Source organism: Armigeres subalbatus, chromosome 3, assembly GCF_024139115.2.
Source record: "Armigeres subalbatus isolate Guangzhou_Male chromosome 3, GZ_Asu_2, whole genome shotgun sequence".
NCBI lineage: Eukaryota > Metazoa > Arthropoda > Insecta > Diptera > Culicidae > Armigeres > Armigeres subalbatus.
In genome coordinates, this window is record NC_085141.1 from 303,420,635 (window position 1) to 303,443,952 (window position 23,318).

The 23,318-nt window shown below is 40.9% G+C and overlaps 1 protein-coding gene across 3 annotated transcripts in view; it reads left to right on the forward strand.

The window, feature by feature from the left end:
* The window catches only part of LOC134225046 (eukaryotic peptide chain release factor subunit 1), a 66,589-nt gene that overhangs the window by 31,914 nt on the left and 11,357 nt on the right, over positions 1–23,318 (forward strand). For 2 of the 3 annotated variants that reach the window (XM_062704802.1, XM_062704803.1), the window contains exons 3-7: positions 1,387–1,786; positions 1,865–2,110; positions 19,507–19,662; positions 19,732–19,929; positions 19,993–20,140. In XM_062704802.1, the coding sequence (XP_062560786.1) occupies positions 1,387–1,786; positions 1,865–2,110; positions 19,507–19,662; positions 19,732–19,929; positions 19,993–20,140 (1,148 nt within the window). Of the gene's footprint in view, positions 1–1,386; positions 1,787–1,864; positions 2,111–19,506; positions 19,663–19,731; positions 19,930–19,992; positions 20,141–20,370; positions 22,260–23,318 lie in introns of all 3 variants that reach the window. The other variant, XR_009983147.1, reaches the window with a different exon arrangement.

A 23,318-nucleotide genomic window follows, 5' to 3' on the forward strand; every position in this document is an offset into this window, starting at 1 on the left:
GTCCGATCTGATAGCCCTCCCACGAAAACCATAACCATAGACAGATAGGGGAAGGCTTCGGCTACCTGGTGATGGTGTTGGTTTGCGTGGGAGTGCCATCAGATCGGACTAATCGACCATTGAATCTTTGTTTACGAAATCACATACGTCATTTTGAATAAGTACCCGAGATTTGGAGTTTTTTAATGGAATGAAGGGATAATACGAGTAAGAACTTCAATTCCACCGCTACCACGTGTCTGTAAATTATCACAGGTTAATATGGTAAAGCTATGCAGAACAGCAAAAATGTAGCTATGAAATATAAATTTTAGTAGTCTGTTTGAATCTTCCGAAACTTGCACTGTTGCCTGTTGCAATACAGGCACATCAAACTACCAAGAAATTATTCTTCAACAATTGAGAACTTTATTCATAGTGATTCGATTTAGGCTTGGCTTAAGGTTACAGAATAAAGATGTTCAGGATGTTTCCGGAAGAGTGTTCAATTAATTGAACTATTCTACATATATGAGATATTTCAAATGATTTAAAATGTTTAAATGACGTGATCCCTGTTGAGAAATTATCGTTGTTCTTAACTATAGACCTAGCTAGATGGTTAGTCGGAGAAAATATAAAAATACCATTTTTTAAAACGATTCATTTTTCAAACCTATTATCACCTTTTGAAATCATCATATTTCAATACCTGTTTTTTGAGTAACACCTTCAACATGCAGGAATTTGTCTTTGAGCTGATTTGATATTTTATAACATTTTTTCAATATATCATTGAATTGAATATTAATGATATTTATATACTAATTTTGTCGTCGAAAATAAATAATCACTGGTGAGTCTTGAACAAAAGTATTACCAAAAACACCAATAGTTGATGTAGTAACGAATAATCCACATATGAAACGTTATTTAATTATTCCTGGAAATGTTCAATTTCCATGACTGACATGTGACGTAGATAGATGGTTATAACCTTTTCATATTGATGCGAAATACGTTTAATTGATACCAAATGGTTCACGAGAAGATTTAGAAAGAATTTTCCATAGTTACGATAGATCTAGACCGTAGCGAAAGAACGAACGTTCACCTTAGACTATGCCAAAGCAACACAATACCAACCACCATAATCTTTTACGCAGAATAGCGCTAGTTTGACTCTAGCTCATGGGAAAAATGTGTGAATCTGTCTCTCGTATTACTTAATTAGTAATGATGTATTATTTTTCGCAAGTATATATGTGTTACATTCGTAGTAGTTCGAAATATCGTAGGTAATCAGAATATGGAAATCCGTAACTGCTCATGAAACAATTATATCGGAATCTCCTTGAATGCGCCTCCACTAACAATCGATCTTTTCTTTTTACCTCTCACTTGCAGCAATGGCACGAGCATGATCTCGCTGATCATCCCCCCGAAGGATCAGATCAGCCGGGTGAGCAAGATGTTGGCGGACGAGTTCGGTACCGCTTCCAACATCAAGTCCCGCGTCAACCGACTCTCCGTACTGGGCGCCATTACCTCGGTCCAGCACCGGCTCAAACTATACACCAAAGTGCCTCCGAATGGACTCGTGATCTACTGCGGTACGATCGTCACCGAAGAGGGCAAGGAAAAGAAGGTCAACATTGACTTTGAACCGTTCAAACCGATCAATACCTCTCTATACTTATGCGATAATAAGTTTCACACCGAAGCACTGACGGCGCTGCTGGCGGACGACAATAAGTTTGGTTTCATTGTGATGGACGGTAACGGTGCACTGTTCGGTACGCTTCAGGTATGTTCCCCCTCCTTGTAATATTTTAATCATTTTAACGTGTCAAACCTCACTCGTTCCCTCTTTTCGATCCCCCAGGGTAACACACGGGAAGTGCTGCACAAATTCACCGTCGATCTGCCGAAGAAGCACGGCCGTGGTGGTCAGTCCGCGTTGCGTTTTGCCCGTCTTCGTATGGAAAAGCGTCACAATTACGTGCGGAAAGTAGCAGAGGTGGCCACCCAGCTGTTCATCACCAACGATAAGCCAAACATTGCCGGGCTGATCCTGGCCGGTAGTGCCGACTTCAAAACGGAACTCAGCCAGTCAGATATGTTCGATCCGGTGAGTGCGTGTTTTGTCCGAGTTGCGATGGATTAGTCTTCCTTTATTCGTTCACCGTAGGATTTAATTCTTTCATAATTGGATCATCAGAATCTGGTTCAAACCCAAGCTAGCAGTGAACAAATTTGGACCAGCTTTAAAACCCATCGTACTACGTCTTTTTCTACATTGCCACTTCGCAGCAGTAGCTACAAAGTTTCTAAGCGGAGTTACCATTTTTGCATACGTATTACGTATATCACTGCCGTCATACGCATGTTTGTCCCAGGTTTGCTACGATTCCTATATACATGGAACAATTATGCGTATAACGGCAACATGAAGCGGTGATACTTTTATGCCCAGGGAAGTCGAGAAAATTTCCAACCCGAAAATTTCCTAGACTGAACTGTGACTCGGACCCAACCACCTTCAGCATGGTATTGCTTCGTAGCCGCCCATCTCATCGCTCAACTAAGAAAGGATCCTTGTTATCGAGAACAATTCAGAAAGCGCTATAGTGGAGGAACTTGCTGAAACAAATATTTCTATAGTGCTTTAAGAATCAGGCGTATGTGGTGGTGGCTGGCCCAATTATTACTTCCGGTCTTTTACTATACTTAGTATAGTAATAGTCAAGCATTCGTTCTACATATTACTAATATGGGGGTAAGCGTGGAGAATTGTTATAGAATTTAAAAAGAAAACGAATGCTAAGACCAAGTGCCACTGGATGACTCCAAACGGGCCAGTATAATGTGGGGTAGTCAGGGTTTAACTAAATTAGCTAATAGTATAACTTATTTTGCCACGCATCAATTTCAGTATAATTTGTTTCTACGAATCAAATTCCTAGAAGTTAGGTTTTCAGCATTACTTAGCGCAAGAGAGGGTTTAAACTCTGCGTTAAACTGAATTTTATTCGCCGATTCGGGGCGTTATCATGAGTGATCAGCACTTATGGAACACATTGTTTAACGCGAATGTCAGCCGGGTTCGATCAAAAGTGTAAGATTTAGTGTAATTAGTTTAATTATTTTTATTTTTAGGCATCAAACGTTAGGAGCATGTTTTCAGCGTCGCACAGCCCAGGAGAGGGTGTAAGCTCACAACGGTATAGTGTAGGCCGTCCTCGATTGGGGTCCTGTGGGTCGCATTTAGTGGCTGTGCTCGGGGCAGTTATGTGTTGAAAGCGGTTTCGGAGCAGTTAGGATTGAGGTTTATATTTAAAAAGATGTAGGATTGAACAAAGTTATAACCTTTAAGGTTCATATTGTGGAGACTATTGACAGCCAAAGCGTTGAGGATAAGCTTTTAGTTAGCAACTGAATTAATTTATCCGATTTGGAATCCTAGATTGAATAGTAGGTATATATGGACAATAATAGAAACTATATACAGTTATCATTTTATTAAGTATTGAGGATATGTTTTTGGTTAAGTTGAGTATCAGGTGGGCATGTGTGATATCCATTAATAAGACAGAATTATTAGAACTGTATTTTTGTCTTTGTAGTAAGATTAATTACTTACTAATGTTTTGCGGGCCGGCGAGTGAAAGCGGCCCAATTCTTTTATCTACCTCTTTCCAGACGACCAGTGATGAAGAAAATCTTATTGTTCCGGTATCAGCAGTGGTATTCATATTCATAACAACCACCGTCAATACAGGAAGTCTGTGTTCACAACGTGATTACTTCAAGGACAATCCCAACATCTTCTGTGAATTGCAGATAAGTATTGCGTTTATATTTTAATTGCACTGAGCTCGTTCTAATCTGATCGATGAATGAATTTACTTGTCACTAATCAATATCATTAGTAAATTTAAATATTGCCGTAGATTAGAAAAGCAAGTGCATATATTTCTATTTTATGGCAACATATCACAACGAAACGGACCCTTGGGAGCCTTAAGTAAGATCTCGGTCCGGTTGCATCTAAGGAGATCTTAGTGCAGTGCACACCGGACGTGTTGCCCAGTAGACGTATCGCTCAGTGGTATTTAAATACAACGCAGATAGGCTATGGTCAGAGGGTGCGTTGATATTACAAGATTACAAGATTACAAGATTACAAGTGCTTTAAGAATCAGGCGTATGTGAAAAAGAGAGTCTCTCGCTGCTTCCTTTATTTTCGATTATTGCACAATTTTCTTCAAGTTTCTTGGCATATATCTAAAGACAATACTGCCCATAAATTTATAACAGTCCCATGTTTGCTTGATTTCCTATCTACATGGGACTGTTATGAATTTATGGGCAGAATAGCTTTGTCTAGCGTACTGAAGTAAAAATGTAGCAAAATTTACAAAATTAGCCAATCTATTAGCAAAAGAGAGCGTGAACAAAGAGATCCACTAATTTACACTTTCCACACATTCTCAAAGCAATCTAGTTTTGATGAGATTGTTATACAGATTTTGAGTAATAATCTGCTATTTGCATTGCCAAAATGGTTCTTAAAACCCTAGAACTAAACACGTCGACATCCGATATGATTTTGTCCTTGAAGCATTTGATAGTAAAGCGGTGGTGGTTAATTACTTACTTATGGATCCTGTACACCTCCGGTGGTGCAAAGGGCCGACTTGAAAGATCTCCATCCTAAGCGTTGCCCGGCTATCGCTTTAACCTGTTGCCAGGTTAGATTTCGGTCGACTTCTTTTATTTCTTTATTGAGGCTTCGCCGCCATGAGCCTCTGGGTCTGCCTCTGCTGCGATGTCCCGCTGGGTTCCAGTCTAATGCTTGTTTACAGATTTCGGTTCCGCCTCTACGTAGAGTGTGGCCGACCCAGCCTCACTTCCGATCCCGAATTTCTGTTGCTATCGGCCTCTGGTGACAACGACGATGGAGCTCGTTGTTTGAGATCCAGTTGTGAGGCCACCAGGCCCGAATTATATACCGCAGGCATCTGTTAATGAACACCTGCAGCCGTTGAGTGTTCTCCACTGATACACACCATGTTTCGCTAGCGTATAACAGCACAGATTTCACGTTAGAGTTGAAAATTCGTATTTTGGTGCGTTCACTTATCTGCCTGTTTTTCCAAATATTTCTTAAACTCGCAAAGGCAGCCTTTGCTTTCTTGATCCGTGCGCCTATGTCTGACGCCGGCGTCTGACGCCATTTGGCTACCAAGATATTGGAAGCTTTCAACATTTTCCACTGATTGCCCGGCTACTGTAAAACTGAAAGGGATCACCGTGTTTACATTCAACGATTTGGTTTTGTTGACGTTGATGACTAAACCTGCCAAAGAGGAGCGGGTGGTTAATTACGTCAATTACGTCAATACCAAACAGATCTAGTTTTTTCTCTGCTATATAAATTGTACAGAAAACCAAATGAATGGGGCTTGGGCTCCATTCTCAATGTACACGTTTCGGAAGCACAAATATTCTGTCAAGAACGATGCTGGTCACGTTCTTACGGTCATATAGAAATGGAAGGGTTATTAGTCCGACTTTCGTTGCTACTATAGACCGAGAACCTTCCTTAGGACCTCCTTAGCCGCGCGGTAAGCCGCACGGATTCCAAGCAAGACCATGCTGAGGGTGGCTGGGTTCAATTCCCGGTGCCGGTCTATCACTGCCGTCATACGCATTTATGTCCCGTGTTTGCTGGGATGGTCCGATGATCTGGTCCGAGAATCGAATCCAGTCACTTTCAGAATGGTCTTGCTTTGTAGCCACGCATCTTACCGCACGTCTAAGAAAGGAAGGTCCCTCGCTATCGAGAACAATTCAGGAAGCGAATGGTGAAGAATTTGCTAAAAAAAAAATTGATTAGATTGTTATACACATTTTGAGTAACAATCATTATGCTATTTGCATTTCATTATAACTCTAAAACTGAACACGTCGACATCCGATATGAGTTTGTCCATGAAATAATTCTCGGGTACTTTTTCAAAACGGCGTATGTCGCAAATTGTAAACAAACCCGTTTTCAACAGCATATGGTATCAATTTCATCTAAAAATGTGTATATCTTCAAAGCTACATGAAAATGTGTTTTTAAAAACGTTAATCAATTTTTTGCAAAACGGTGTAACATCATTGTTGAAAATATTGCACATACACCGCTTAGCAGAAAATGTACTTTAAAAAGTTTTTTCGAACAACTTAATAGTTTAAAACGTGCGTCCGCTTGTACTTTTTCATCACTGATTTCAAAATTAAACATTTTGCTTGAATACTCTGATTTTCGTTAAGAAAAACATTTTACGTTGTTTTTCTGCAGCATATGTTGTTACGTCGTGTTGTAAGTGTTGACATTTTTTTGTCGCATGTGCGTGAAACGTTTCAACTTGACGCAACATTTCGACGTATCAACAATGCAGCGTACGGAGCAGCGTAACATTTCGACGAAAGTAGCATGACCTCGGTCATGCTGACGTATCAAAACGACGTATGTGATTTATCTGTTGCAGAACGTTGTAACATATATTTTTATCAAAATAACTGAAATGTTCACACGCAGTGCAGATTTCAGAGTCAGTGACGATGAACCTTTTCATAATGTATCGTTGAGGTGTATTCAATTGCAATAAAAATGATTAGTTTCTAAATAGGAATAAAAATGAAATCTGAAAACTTCCAAGCTCATTTTCTCAGCTTGATCAAAATGTTACATACGCCGATTTGGAAAAGTTCCCGAGAATTATAAGGTTTTACATCAAATAAACATAACCTCAAAAACTCAAACGAATGAACTCAATTTGACATTTATCGGTGGTAGGTTCATGAGGTTCATCATATCTCCCGCAGCAAGCGGATGAACCTTTGTTTATATACAAACCACCGATACCTGTCAAATATGGAAGAAATTCATCAGAACGCAGCCGTGGCTACATACGTGTGACGTCACACTGTGAAACCATATTGATGGTGGTGGTTAATAATGTTAATACCAAACAACAGATCTAGTTTTCCCCTTTATAGAAAGTGTACAGAAAACCAAATGAATGAGGCTTGCGATCCATTTTCAATGTACACGTTTTGGAAGCTCAAATATTTAGTCAAGAACGACGCTGGCCACGTTCTTATGGTCTTATAGGAATAGAAGGATTGTTAGTCCGACTCTCGTTGCTACTAGAGACCGAGAATACCTCTACTGCTCTACGATTATCATGGGATAAAATATATTCTAACATATAGGATATAACTATTAGGAATTGTTGATCTGGATTCACTCCGGTAAGCGATGTGATCTATGGGATGGAATATTAATATATTAATTGATGATTGCATGATTGTTTTACGTGCTAATAAAAATACGACAAACCACGCAGTAATAATTTTTACTTTGGTCGCGCAAATTAGAACTGACTGGTTTGCGCGTATAATCTTCTTGCTGCACACATCACGATTGAAAGCGCACTAATTAATTTTTATTTCGATCGCGCATTGTAGAACAAAACTGATCGGATTGCCCGCCCTATCTGCTTGCTGTATACAACACCATCAAACGCTCACTAATTCGTTTCTTGTCTAGCCAAATAGCGTGTTAAATATTAAGAATGAGGGAGATGTTCTGCCGGATTTAGAAAATTTTAGGCAACGTCGGGGAAAGTGGGGCAAGATGGCCATCCTAAGCTGTAACCCTTGTAAAATAGTGACACTCCTTCAAATTCTGCTGATCTATCCATGAAACACTTTTATGATGACCCGTCTTCGACATAAGTATCAACAAACACTGAATAATAACGTTTCAGTATCTTATAAACTGGTTTTAAAAAAGGTGTTTTTATGATACCTATTTTTACCATATGGGGCAATATGACCACCCCCTCGGGGCAAGACGACCTTGGACCAAAAACTATATCAAAAGTGTGCTAAATTTATTTAGAATAGCAGACACATTTCTTGCACTTCTATGGATTATGTTCAAATGGTGCTTCGTTTAAAAATGTCGTATTTCATGTTGATTTCTTGACAACTGGCACTACGACAATATCAGAATATGCCTAAAACTAATTTTTACTGTTAAAACCATATCCTTTGTTTTAAATCATCTCTGATTCAAGCAGAAACTATTTTGATCATTTTTTAAATGCATTTTAAGGTTAGGTGTATAACATAAAGAGGTAGCATGCAACTTACCTTTCTTCCCTCAGGGGCTGCCTACTCTGCTATTCGAGGGTTAGACGCTAGGATGGCCCGCACCGTCGCTCTTCTCGCGAAGTGGTCGACGCCGTCGATATGGGTCGCCGGTGTAAGGGCGTTAGGACGCGGCGTCTGGACTCTCATCGCTGTTTGTCTAGGTATACGAAACCTGATATACACTAACGCGAGATATGTTATAGGGGGGAGGACACTTTTCGGACTTCCGCTTAGAACTTCGGATAGTCGTCGGTCTAAATACCGGAATGTCGCAAGTAGAGACTCGTCACTGATACCAGGGCTCTTCAAGTTGCCTCCTGGACACTACCGAGTGGATAACCTCACTACAATCGCACATCGCGCACCGCGTGCCCAAGATTGAACCGTTTCACCCGCGATTTCGGTTCGCACTTTACTCCAGGGAGGTCTGTCCTCTGATCGTCGGCATTTGATCTTCGCCAGGAAAATTAGAACCACTTGGTGCCACAAAATATAGCACTAGCACCACACACAAAAGCCGAAGCGGCAAATCTCGCTTTCTCGTGACTGTCTCGTGCACCGGCTCGAGATTAACAACCACAGACAAACGAGTCCAAGCTCCAACCAAGCCCATATCCTCTTTCGCTCTCCCTTCGTAGACGAGGTTTCCGTTCGATCAAGCGTACCAACCGATATTCAGCCATGGTAGCTATACTACCAGCGGACATGGTAGCGGACGGTGTGCAAAAGGGCGGATGAAAAAGAAATATTTTTTTTTTACAAACTAATTGTCTACCTCCTATCATTCAAGCAAATACAATTTTATTATAATTTAATTTTAATGGGACATGGACATGGTTCAATGTTACATTTCCCCCAAGGTACAATAAAAAAAAAATAGCGATTATTTTTTTTTACAAAACAACAAAATATTGAACAAAACATAAGTAAATTATTTAAGTATGTATAAACATTTTTTTCAAAAATTAAACTGACTTAGATAAATCGCTTTATTGATAAACGTTTATTATTTATTTAGAGAATGTTCGAGTTGGGTACGCGCATTTGGGGGACCCCCGTGATCTAGCAACGCCATCACGGTGAATCCAATATCTGGTGGATCGAACTCCCCGAACAATCTCGACACTCTGCTTCTAGCTAAGTGATGCTGGTTGACTATTTATCTTCGTCCCACCTAATCAGATAAGCCACAGCAACCTCCAGTTACCGGCTATAGCGGGAGATCTTTCGCTAGTGGATCGAATTATCTTACTCTCAACTCTATCCCGTTCATCACAGAGACCTTAGACTCTCCTTTTGCCACACTCTCTGTGGATATGATCGTTCAGAAATTCCCTATATTGACCAACTTTCCCTATGAAAGACACACTAGGTTTTCTGACAATCAGTGTTGATACTTTTGGTTAAAACTTACTTTTTATTGGCCGGCCATTAAAACATATTTTCATTATCTGAATCGTTTCAGACATGAATTAGATCTCCTATGCTAGTCTTTGATTCACCCTACTCCCACTGAGAGGTACATTAGACGTCACATAGAAGCTTCAAACCACTGCACTCACAGCATGCAAAACCTCTCAGTGCACATGAGAAATTGCTGATGTCGCGTGTATTGGAGAGCGAGTTCTCTGACTCTGGGACTAAAGGATCTCGTTTTAAGCTACAGGAAATAGAATTGAATAGAAAGAGTTATCGGTTGCAAGCGTAACGGTAGAGGAAATTTAAGGTTTAATATGCTCCGCTGGCCAGATTCCTAAATTTTTCCCCATTGGATCTTCCAATTCATAGGAACTAGATCCGTGTTTCGCGATAATCTTACAAGGCAAGTACATTGGAGCCAATTTGGCATTGTAATAGTCCCCTGCATTGGATTGCTTAAAATTACGGCGGTACACTTGCTGATCCACTTGGAATTCTCCCGGTCGGACGCGTTTGCGCATGTTATACCGTTGAGCACCGGTTGCATAGGCTTTCGCTAGGTTTTTGTTGACTATATCATAAATCTCTTTGGAGATCACAGAATGGTGGTCGGTGTCGTTATTGAGTGAGTAGTCTTCTTTTCGACGCATTCTCAGATGATCGTCTCCGCTCTGGGCGATTTCGTGTTTCCGAGTCACATAAAACGGGGTGAATCCAGTGGCTGAGTGTACCGTGTTGTTAAACACGTGCTCGATATCCGCGATTTTCGTATCCCAGCTTCTCTGGTCGTGTTGGCAGTATGTTCGTACTGCGGCATTTATAGACCGGTTCAACCGTTCTACCGGGTTGCCTTGGCTATGATGGCGTGATGTGGTCCAGTGTTTTATACCGTGCCGTTCTATCAAAGCTTTGAAATCCTTGGATAGGAACGTGGATGCGTTGTCTGTTAATACGATTTCTGGTATGGAGTTTCTAAGAAACCAACCTTCCCGGAGGATGTTCTAAAGATTCCCGGCCTCAATTCTCCGTACTGGATTAGCTTGACACCACTTGCTGAATAAATCCTGGATCACTAAAAGATGGATGTGACCTGACTTACTCTTCGGTAGTGGGCCGATATAATCCATGGCAATAATCTGCCAAGGGTGATCCGCTAACTTCTGCTTACCCATGACTGGTACCATGGGTACCGTTGCTGGTTTACTCTCCTTACACGTAGTACACTGTTGGATACATTTTCTCACCTCCGACGCCATGTATGGCCAGTGATACCTGAGCTGTAGTCGGCTCAAAGTTTTCTCGACTCCTAAATGGCAACAATTCTCGTGCTCCTGCTCGATGATACGTTGTCGGTTTCCTGGAGGCCGGATCATCTTCCACTCGAACCACACATCGTACGGTTCATCCTCGATACTTCCACAATCCGCAGCTGTCCGTCTTCAAAACGGAAATCAGAATAGTTCTCCGGCTCTTCCTCAATCTTCAGGATCAAATCCTCGTACGATGAAGCTCCTAGTTTGGACACTCGCACTGCGCACACGCTACGAGACAATGCGTCCGGGACAATGTTATCAACACCTCGGCGGTGGACGATAGTCATGTCCAGATGCTGCAGATCCAGACTCCATCGACTGAGTCGGGACGATGGACGCCACTTGTTGTTTCGGATATACTGGAGCGCTGAAGCATCTGTGATTAAGGTAAAATGGCTACCTTCTATGTAGCCTCGGAACTTCTCTACCGAAACAAGCACTGCTAGTGCCTCCTTTTCAGTAGCCGAGTAGTTTTGCTGGGCCGTGTTGAGTTTCTGAGAGACAAAGCTTATGACTTTCTCCGATCCGTCCTGGACTTGGGTCAGTACGCCGGCTACGGCACGGTCACTCGCGTCCGTTTGGACTATGAACTCCAGCTCAAAGTCGGGGTTTGAAAGAATGGGAGCGGCGATCAACCGTTCTTTGATCGCTCGGAATGCTTCGTCCGCGTCTTTGGACCAACGCACAGTCTTTGGTTTTCCTGCCAAAAGGTCCGAGATTGGTGCTGAGAGCGTACTGAAGTCGGGAATGAAGCGCCGGTAATAGTTTACCATTCCGAGAAAGCGTCGGACTTGTCGGATGGTACGGGGTGCTTCGAAGTCCAAAATTCCTTGAACCTTCGAAGGGTCGGGTCGGAGTCCATCGCAAGACAGCAAGTATCCAAGAAACGGCACTTCGGACCGGCAAAACTTAGACTTTTCAAGGTTAATCGATAGATTAGCCTCACTTAACCTTCTCGCGACTTCTTCTAGGAGACGGACATGTTCCTCGAAGCTGTCACTGGCCACTATGATGTCATCTAAATAGACAAACACCCACGGCTCTAGCTCTCCAGCTCCGAGAATCTTATCCATCAATTTAGATAAAGTAGCCGGACTGTTAGGCAGACCAAATGGGAGACGTGTATACTGGAACATTCCACGTCCTTGGATACAGAACGCGGTAAGAGGCTTAGATTCTTCGCTCAAAGGTATTTCAAGAAAAGCGTCCTTCAAATGAATCGTGTTTAAATACCTGGCCTCGCCCAATCATCCTAATATACGACTGATGTGCGCTAACGGGTAACTGTCAAGCTTACGCGCGTTCAGACATTACCATACCATAGACCATTGAGCTTTTTGATAGGGACCGCATTCAGAGCCCATTCAGAACATGACTCTTCAAGAATTCCCAGACGAAGCAATCGATCTATTTCCTCGTTCAAGGCCTTGCTTGGGGATACCCGTATTGGCGAGGAATCTTTTAATTCCTCCGTCAGTTGTATAGAGTGTTGGACCAGCGAGGTAATCTCGAGCTGGTCTGACATAGCTGGTTTGAACTTCTGCTTAACGTTTTCTAGTGCCGCTTCCTGCTTGGAGCTGAGCTCAACAAGTTCAGGTGGGTTACTGTCCGTAATTTCGTCCACATCTACAAGGAACAGAATGTCTGAGCCCTGTGAGATGTGAAGATCAAAAGCAGAGAAAAAGTCCATTCCTGCAATACAATCTACTGGAAGGTCCTCAACAATGGTGGTCTCTACGATTCTGATTTTATCGCCGAATTTGAAAGGTAGATAAATGCATCCTAATACGGTAAGAGTATCTCCGGAGGCACTAGTGAGAGTTAGATTACTCGGGAGAATCTTAGTTTTAGGACCTTTCCAAAGTGAAACTTTTCTTGCGGAAATGAGAGTTTTCTGACTTCCGCAATCTAAAAGCGTACGGATTGAAACACCGAAAATTGTTGGCGTTATGTACGGTCTGTTATCTGCGATTGTAGTTAACACAGCCGAGACATTTGCTGAAGGCTCGTCTTGACTGTTGGTTGACTCTTCATATCCGAGCGCGGTAAGCGCATCGTCAATGGAGAGAATTTTCGAATCAGTAGAGACATTTGATTGGAAGGACTCTAGTCCTTCCGGCGCTGTCCGTTTTTTGAGCAAAACGGGCAACGATGGGTGGGGAACCCTTGGAATCCGCACACTTTACAATGTACTTTGTATGATTGAGAGCACTGATCAGTCAAATGTTGCTGACTTCTGCAGTTAAAACAAATAAACTTGTCGTTCAGGGGTATAGTAGTTCTTAGTTGCGCTTCCACTCCTTTGCTTACTTCGGCCGTTGGATTACTAGGTGCTTCCGAATCACCTGATTGATTCCTCTCCGGCGGTTTATCGGTCGGGTTGACACGTGGCCGTTCTCTTTGGAACGAAGGTTTGCCCGAGGAAGTATGGTCGGATCCGGGATCGGGTTTCCGGGGTTGATTTCGTTGGTTAGGGCCCTTTGAAAACTTCTGGAACGACAGTCCACCACTTCTAATTTGGTTGTTCAATGTCGGAGGTTTCCCTGCTATGTGAACTGCGTTCGTCTGGACCTGCGGTTTCGAAAACATATAGGTGTTCGTCGCGTCAACTTCTTGTCCTGCCATTTGTAAAGAGAAAAGATCATAAAATTCTCTTCCAATTAACGCTCGTTTGTATTCGGCACGCATGTTCCTGCGTACGGCATGAACCACTTCCATTTCCGATACAGGGTTAGACAGGCTTTTGAACTTTCTTTCCACTTCCAGAAAAAAACTCCAAAAAGGATTCATTTTTTTGTTGTCGTCTTTGGTGGATCTCCATTAATAAATAATGATCTAGATCCGGGTGTCGGAAGGTCGCCTTCAAACTATCGATCAGTTCTGAATAGGTTGTGAATCGATGTTTGTTACTTGTGAACCACATCTTGGCCTTACCTATCAATAGGTTTCCGAATGATCTCAACAACTCCGGTTCTGCCACTTGCTCGGATTTGGTCCAATCATTAACCTCCCACAGAAAACTGTTCAGTCCGGTGCCACGATCATCCCCTGCATACTTCATTGGCCATTTGACAACCGGAATTGTTTTGGTACGATTGGCCACTGGATTGAAATCGAAGTCTCGATAAGGATTAAGACAAGGTGAAGGAACCGGCGAGTGGGACCTAGCATTCTGCAGAGGGACGTGTTCGAGGATTGAATCGCGATTATCTCTAATCCTATTGTGATAGGGGTTTGGGTTCGTGTTTCGAATCGGTGTTCTACGAAGATCCAACCCAAGCAAGTCCGCCTCTGGTGGATCATACCTAAGATGAGAAGCATCGGATCGGTGTATGGATTGAGTGTTCGGCGGATAGTTCGACCCAACGTAAGGAGCCGATAATTGGTATGGGGTTTGAGCATGAGCCTGAAATGTGTTCGATGGGAAAGGGCTACTGGGTGTGAATCGTGGGACCGAATATGGATTGGGCTGCGAGGCTTCAGGCATGTGACGAGGAAAGTCGTACGGGTCAGACCATTGAGAGGAAACGGGAATTTCGTACGCTCCGAATTTACGGTTAGTCGCCTGGTTTCGGGTATGTTGGATGGTCCGGATGTAAATACCGTCTGAACAGGAACATCACTTTTTCCGTATTGCCAGCTTCCGGCGTTTGTTTGAGTTAAACCGCTTGCTGAAACCCCGGATTTTGCCAATCACATTGCGCACTCGCGTTTGTTATCAAACCATGTAATTCGGCTGAACTTATCGGAATGTCGCGTCCTGTATCGAATCGAACCTGCCTTGCTCTATGCACCCGCGATGCCACTTGATAACTCGGTGTCGCCCATGTGAGCTGTACCGCACTCGATAATGACTTTGTGACCACAGGTATACTATTCGACACGGTGGTTCCGACACATGAGACTGACGTCGAAGTTATTATTTGCGAAACTATCGGATCTAATTCCGCGGTAGATGATAAAGTATGGTTTGAGTGACATGGAGTAGAATTAGCAACTGTATCTCTAGGGATAGCTCCTATCGAGATGGATAGAGAAGCTACAGATTGTCCAAGATTAGGGGAAAGTGGGGCAAGATGGCCACCCTAAGCGGTAACCCTTGTAAAATAGTGACACTCCTTCAAATTCTGCTGATTTGTCCATGAAACACCTTTATGATGACCCGTCTTTGACATAAGTATCAATAAACACTAATTAATAAAGTTTCAGTATCTTATAAACTGGTTTTAAAGAAGCTGTTTTTATGATGCCTATATTTACCATATGGGGCAATATGACCACCCCCTCGGGGCAAGACGAGCATTGACCAAAAACTATATCAAAAGTGTGCTAAATTTATTAAGAATAGAGGACACATTTCTTGCACTTCTATGGATTATGTTCAAATGATGCTTCGTTTAAAAATGTCGTATTTCGTGTTGATTTCTTGACAACTGGCACTACGACAATATCAGAATTTGCCTAAATATAATTTCTACTGTTAAAACCATATCCTTTGTTTTAAATCATCTCTGATTCTCACAGAAACTGTTTTGATCATTTTTTAAATGCATTCAAGGGTTAGGCGACTCTTAATCCTGGAGATGACCTTGTTCCTATGCAGTTGGCAATACCGCCCCAAGCCGTCACATATCCAAAGATTTATATCCTATCGAACCTAATTACTGTGAATCTCCTCAAATTATTATTGTATAGAGCCTATAGTTATATAAAAGCTTCGGTAAATATCAATTTGTCCTGAAAAATGAGTAATTTAGGCTTCAATTGTTAAATTATGTAACTAGAAAATTATAAGAAAATTCGAATTTCAACTAAACCATCTTCAAATGAATATTACAAGAAAAAGTGAGGTTGTCAAAGTGCATTTTTCAGTTGTATAGCCCTTTTACATTATTGTGAACCATCCCTTGTAATAATGATGTGAATATAATGCTCACTTAAGGCATAATTAACGTTGGCTGTCTTGCCCCATATGGCCATCTTACCCCACTTTCCCCTAATCAAATCATGTGTCGAAGTCTGCTTGAGCTTCGAGACTCGCGGCTCCATGCAAATCAACTTCTGTTGTCTGCTGAGGAGTATGGATAACGGACGAACGGAAAACATTTTTGTCGAAATAATCCATATAAGTTTGAATTATTTTCGAAAACAACCAGTTGACTTCATTCGCTAAGCCGCATGTACCGTAAGTTTTTCTGAAAAGTTTTAAACGATGGTAAAGATGCAATAAGCCCGTTTTCGACATGAGTCTATCCAAAGAAGCATCTGCTAACTCCTGCATCACCCTACCAAACCTTTCCTTGCATGTTTTTAACTCCCCGTCGGGATCTCGACGGTACACAAAAATACGCAGTTTCCCATTCACTTCTTCACGCAGAGCATTTTTCAACTTTCTGCGGTTCACGCTCAAGCTTCTCTCCCGTTCTAACAGCTCTCGAATCTCGAGCTCAAAAATTATTTCTTCCTCTGTTAGGTATGTAGCACACATCCCAACTAGATACTCATGACCCAGCGACATTGCTGAATTTGGCTTGGAACAGAGTATAAAATCTACAACAAAATAAATCTAAAGGTGATACAATTGACCACCACTCTATACCATGTACGCTTTAACCGATGAACAATAAATAACAGAAAATAAATGCATGCAAAAGAGAACAAAATTCAGAAAAATCTATCAGCCTTGCTTATACCTATTAATTAAATCGATCGTGTGTGTCTTTCCATCAGCAACGTGCTAGGTATATGGCAAATCAATATCCTATCCGCACGCTCTGTCTACCTTTCCTGAACGATCGCTACCTATTGTTCGTATGGATAGAAGATAATCGAAAGCATGTGTTTCGGAAGGGATTTAATTTAGAGAGTTATATTTTTTTTATTCGTTTCAAACACCTCCAAGATCTCCCCCCTTATCTAGCGAAAAATTAACTCTCGAATAGATCAAAAGTGACTTTTTCGTTAGAGCGCCAAATATAACATATAGAGGTAGCATGCAACTTACCTTTCTTCCCTCAGGGGCTGCCTACTCTGCTATTCGAGGGTTAGACGCTAGGATGGCCCGCACCGTCGCTCTTCTCGCGAAGTGGTCGACGCCGTCGATATGGGTCGCCGGTGTAAGGGCGTTAGGACGCGGCGTCTGGACTCTCATCGCTGTTTGTCTAGGTATACGAAGCCTGATATACACTAACGCGAGATATGTTATAGGGGGGAGGACACTTTTCGGACTTCCGCTTAGAACTTCGGATAGTCGTCGGTCTAAATACCGGAATGTCGCAAGTAGAGACTCGTCACTGATACCAGGGCTCTTCAAGTTGCCTCCTGGACACTACCGAGTGGATAACCTCACTACAATCGCACATCGCGCACCGCGTGCCCAAGATTGAACCGTTTCACCCGCGATTTCGGTTCGCACTTTACTCCAGGGAGGTCTGTCCTCTGATCGTCGGCATTTGATCTTCGCCAGGAAAATTAGAACCACTTGGTGCCACAAAATATAGCACTAGCACCACACACAAAAGCCGAAGCGGCAAATCTCGCTTTCTCGTGACTGTCTCGTGCACCGGCTCGAGATTAACAACCACGGACAAACGAGTCCAAGCTCCAACCAAGCCCATATCCTCTTTCGCTCTCCCTTCGTAGACGAGGTTTCCGTTCGATCAAGCGTACCAACCGATATTCAGCCATGGTAGCTATACTACCAGCGGACATGGTAGCGGACGGTGTGCAAAAGGGCGGATGAAAAAGAAATATTTTTTTTTTACAAACTAATTGTCTACCTCCTATCATTCAAGCAAATACAATTTTATTATAATTTAATTTTAATGGGACATGGACATGGTTCAATGTTACAGGTGATTCTTAATCCTGGAGATGACCTTGTTCCTATACAATTGGCAATACCGCCCCAGGCCGACGTATATCCAAAGATTTATATCCTATTGAACCTAATTACTTTGAATCTCCTCAAATGATTATTGTATATAGGCTATAGTTATATAAAAGCTTCGGTAAATATCAATTTGTCCTGAAAAATGAGTAATTTAGGCTTCAATTGTTAAATTATGTAACTAGAAAATTATAAGAAAATTCGAATTTCAACTAAACCATCTTCAAATCAATATTACAAGAACAAGTGAGGTTGTCAAAGTGCATTTTTCAGTTGTATAGCCCTTTTACATTATTGTAAACCATCCCTTGTAATAATAATGTAAATATAATGCTCACTTAAGGCATAATTAACGTTGGCTGTCTTACCCCATATGGCCATCTTACCCCACTTTCCCCTATTCGATGATCTTTCTACGACTTATTAAGTAAACATCGAACCGTCAGGATACAATCAAGGATGACTTCAAGTCACAGACTTTTTGGAATTTTGTTTCAGTTTTGAGCGCTTTTAGGTAGAGAATAGTTTGCAGTAGCCATCGAACAAGAAAGTGCGTGTTTCAATCGATGCGAATATGATAAATTATCTATCTGGTGTTTGGTGGCTTATGTGCATGTATTGCGCTTTGCTCCGGTCGAAACAAGCGCGATCTTCAATGGTCTGCAGTAGCCATCGAGCAAAGGTTGTGCAGTGCGTGTTTCAGTCGTCGCGAAGTAGTTAAGATATCGAATCAGCCTTCGGGACATGAATATGGCGTCGTTAAAAAAAAATTGTCGCTTACCAAGGCGATTTCCAATATATTTCCTTCCCAACTAACATACTATTCCTTTCCAGTGCGCTCATGGAGATGCAGAGGATTCCTCGGTCTCTTGCAGCAATGAGTGTGAAACTTATCCTAATTGACTGTGAGGACCTGACCGGCATCTTTATTGGTGTTGAATTAAAGAAACTCCGAAGCATGTATACAGTGAGAATAGCTTTCTAGTCCCGAGAAAACTATTCAATTGGTGAGCTGTGCATTACACCATCTTTTTTCTTCCCACAGAAATTTTACTCAATTTCCGTCAAAAGCAGGATTACTCATAGTTTTGAGTTGTCCTGCTTTTGACGGAAATTTAGTAAAATTTCCGTGGGATAGAAAGAGAGAGCAATACAATTTTACTCAGTCACTGAGTAGGTGGAAGTTAGCGTGTATTTGTTGTTTCTCGGCCAATCACGACTAGCAACTACGATGGGTACAGTCAATCAAGCTAAGCTAAGTTTTGAGCGCTTTTAGGTAGATGGTAGGACCATTTATATTGTAATGAACACAGTGAGGTGTGTAGAAAAAATCGAGTAGGTTTCAGCTTTTGGCTTAGCGCTTTTGGAATTAATCACCTTCTGATTCATATGAACTTTTCCAAACTTTATTTGATGTCCTGAAAATGTCATCAAAGCGGAAAAAAATTCTAATTCCTGTTTTCACCAGAATCATCAAAATACCGCCATTACTAGAGTTGTAGAGTAGAGTTGATAAGCGCGCCAATATTGATGAATGTTTACGTTACATATTCGTAGAAACGATGTCAATTTTAGATCGCGGTAAAATCTAAAAATAAACCTTTGAGAATTTCGAAGACTAATTCCACAAACTAGATTTTCAACATTTATTGTCATCGTTACTCATAATATGATTCCCTTTCCCGACAGCGATTGCAATCGAAAATCATCAAATTGGTGGATGTTTCGTACGGCGGCGAGAACGGTTTTAATCAAGCTATCGAACTGGCAGCCGAGTCGCTACAGAACGTCAAATTTATCCAGGAGAAGAAATTGATTGGTCGATACTTTGATGAAATTTCACAGGTAGGGTAAATAACAGAAAGATTAGGCAGAAAAAATGTTTGCAACAATTGTTGTTTCGTCGCATCTCAGGATACCGGCAAATACTGCTTCGGTGTTGAGGACACCCTGAAGGCGCTGGAGCTGGGCTCAGTGGAAACACTGATCTGCTGGGAGAACTTGGACATTCAACGTTACGTGCTGAAGAATCACATCACGGCGACGTCCACCACAGTATTGCATCTGACTCCGGAGCAGGAGAAGGACAAGTCTCACTTCACCGATAAGGAGGTAAGCTTGACTGGACTTCCTTGGAGGAATCCCCATTAATTGCGTTTCTATACTTCATTGTAGAGTGGCGTGGAGATGGAATTAGTAGAATCTCAGCCACTGTTGGAATGGCTTGCAAACAATTACAAGAGTTTCGGTGCTACTTTGGAAATTATTACTGACAAGTCCCAGGAAGGAAGTCAGTTTGTGCGAGGTTTTGGTGGAATAGGAGGTAAGTTCTGAATGTAGATAAGTTTTTTAGTTTTGCTAAGCAGAACATATTTATCAGCGCTCCTAACCATTTATCGCTAGCGATGCTAACAAAACGATTTTCTACCTTCTCTATTCTTGTCTTCCCAAAATGCTAACCTTCTTGCTATACGCAACACAACAAATATAACATTAACGGGTGGTGGTGGTTGTGGTGGGATCATTCGTGTTATGCGTACGAAATGTGCTCAGGAATCTTACGCTACAAGGTGGACTTCCAGTCATTGCAAGCCGATGAGCCACTGGACGACGTTGACCTTGACGATTACTAAATCAATTACTTCTAAAAGAAAAACAACCAGTATCCATTGGACTGCGCGTACTCTGTGACGAAACTGTAGCGGAACAGCCACGGACACACAGACACGTATTAGAAATTACAAACAAACACACACACACAGTACAGACATTTCTCGACTCTCTTTGAAATTCATAAAAATCAAAGAAACGCGTTCAAGCCGAGTTTTTTTTTCGCGTATAAAGGATTAGATTGTGAAACAAAAGATTAACAAATTGTAAACAGCGAAATAGAAATCCAAAAATTTGAACCGAATCTCAACTCCGGAGATAAAATACGAAATTTAAACAAAATACACTGACAAACATATAAACAGTAAAATAGTTAATATAATCTGAAGAAAAAAACAAACAAACAAAAACCAAAAAAATATATAATCGGTGAACTGGTAAACGGAAGTGTGAAATTGATGTCGTCGGTCACACACACCGAAATACAGTTCCGAGCCCGAGCGTGAGCGTGTAATTTAGTAGATTAAAACAGAAACGAAATTAGAAACCATATTTATATAAATATTGATGAGCATCCTTTGAAGAAGGGATAACGATGGAACTTTGGAACATCCAAACTATCGCGGATGGACACATTTGAACAGAATTTGGTTAAAGTCGGAAAAACTAAATTGAATCTGTATATGTAGTTCAACCTTTGTAAAGATCTGATTTGGCCTGCTTACTTGCATATTTCATTGCATTCTAATTCAATAATTTTTAGTAGCTCTCTCAATGTCCTCATTTCGGTTCATAACATTCTCTTGTGTACAAAAATTTAAGAGATGTTATCAGTACTTAATGATGTCTACAAGAAATGATCAACGTTGGAGTCAATGTAATTTATACTAACATATACGAAAGCACTTCTCGCTTTATGACCTTTAACATTGACTGTCCATATAATATACAATTCAATTTAGATCAAGAAATGATATTCGTACCGACGTCAAAAAATATGAGAACCTCTGGTTTTGTTCTACCTCATCTCATGCGCTTGAATTTATTCTGAGATAGACCAAAATACGATAGGTCTCATACGATAATCCCAATCCCTTTATTTTCGAAGGATGCTCAATTTTTATGATGATATATCATTGAGTGAAACACATAAATCACTTAAAGAAAAAACTTGTATAATAACAATTAATTCCCTTATAAACATAGAAGAAATCGAATAAACCACGATACCGAACTCGAATGCAGGATTGATTGAAATTATCGCGACTTACGCCTAGGAACATTAGTGAAGTGAAAAGAAGAATCACTGAACAATAAAACAGAAAGCTGAATGCTGCTCTAGAATTTGTTTCGGTATAATTTACTTTACCGCTGAAAATTTCGGTTTCATCTTCTGGAATATAAAAAGCAACCCGCGGATTGTTCAGATTTCCAATTAAAGCCCAACAATTTGGATGTGTTCCTCGTTACAATCAATATAATATTTAGAAACAGCTCGACGACAAGAACAAGAAAGTTCTTATAGTGCTGCACTGCTCCATAGCCGGAAAATAGCATCACCTACTAAAGAAAAACAAAACGGAGTAGTAAACAACACATGCTTAACTTAAGTTTCGTAGAAAGTTTTATTTAGTAGATCTATGTTTCATATGGAGTGAAAAACATGTCAACGGACAAATACACACAGGTCGACAATGTAGCAAACAACAACAACACCAACACACGAGGATAACAGGACACTCTTCAACTGAAGCTCACACCGTTATGCGTACTTATTGATCATTTGGGCACATTTGCACGCACATAGTCGCCGATGGGTTGATTAAGTAAAGGTAAAGTTACAAACTGTAGAAAAAATCATAAAATTTTATCATGTTTGATTTCTGATAGATAAATGTATTTTGTGTTTGGCAACACTTCCTGTTTGACTTTTGCATATATATTTTTTTCATTTGTGTTTTTTGAGGCATTTTTTATTTCAGACAGGATACTCATATTTAAATTTGTTCATTCTTTATAGGCTCATTTTTCGTTGACGATACAGAGCCGATTTTTTTTCCATTTTTCATTCAGAAAAAGAATAATTGCATGTTCAATAAATACAGAAATCAAAGAAATCGTCACATGCTTTAAAAACGGTTTCTAAATCAGTTTTGTAATGAATTATTACGTGACTGATCGCATCTTTCTTCACTTTTCACAGGTATCGAATCATTTTGCTAAATGTCTTTAATTGCTTTAGGTGGATAGCATCAGCTGTTCTTATTGGCAGATAAAAGTGAGGTTAAAAACGAAGGATCATCCTTCGATAAATTAATGATTGACGCGTTCTACGCAATGTTTCTTGTGATTAAAATGGAAGAAAATGCTTTAAAATGGATACCCTGCTTTGTTTCTTACAATGAATTATTGGCAGTGACTGATTTTCTGCCCGCCGCTGTCACATCCAGGCGCTATAGTACCTATTAGCCTGTGCACGCAGGGATGTCGACCACCCGGGTCGACATGAGATGACATTTCTATCATTTACCTGGGTCTTTGTTTGTAAACATTGGCATTATTCTTATATGATGTTGAAATAAGATTCTAACAGGCATTCGGCTTCAATAAGAATGTATATTGGAATTATTGGAGAAGCGCGAAACTAAATTCTATTGGACTTGTTCAACATTCAATGTAATTTAACTACATTTAATAGGGCTTTGATAATTTATTGATATTTTTAGCATTTTATGTTCCTAGATATATAAGACTGCTTCTGCTTCTTGCAATGGACATACTAACTATATCGAAGTGGCCAAACTTATTCTCATTGAAGTGTTCAAAAATGCATACATTCCGTTTGAAAAATCTAATAATCATAAACTGCCCATGATCGCATAGGGAAGATC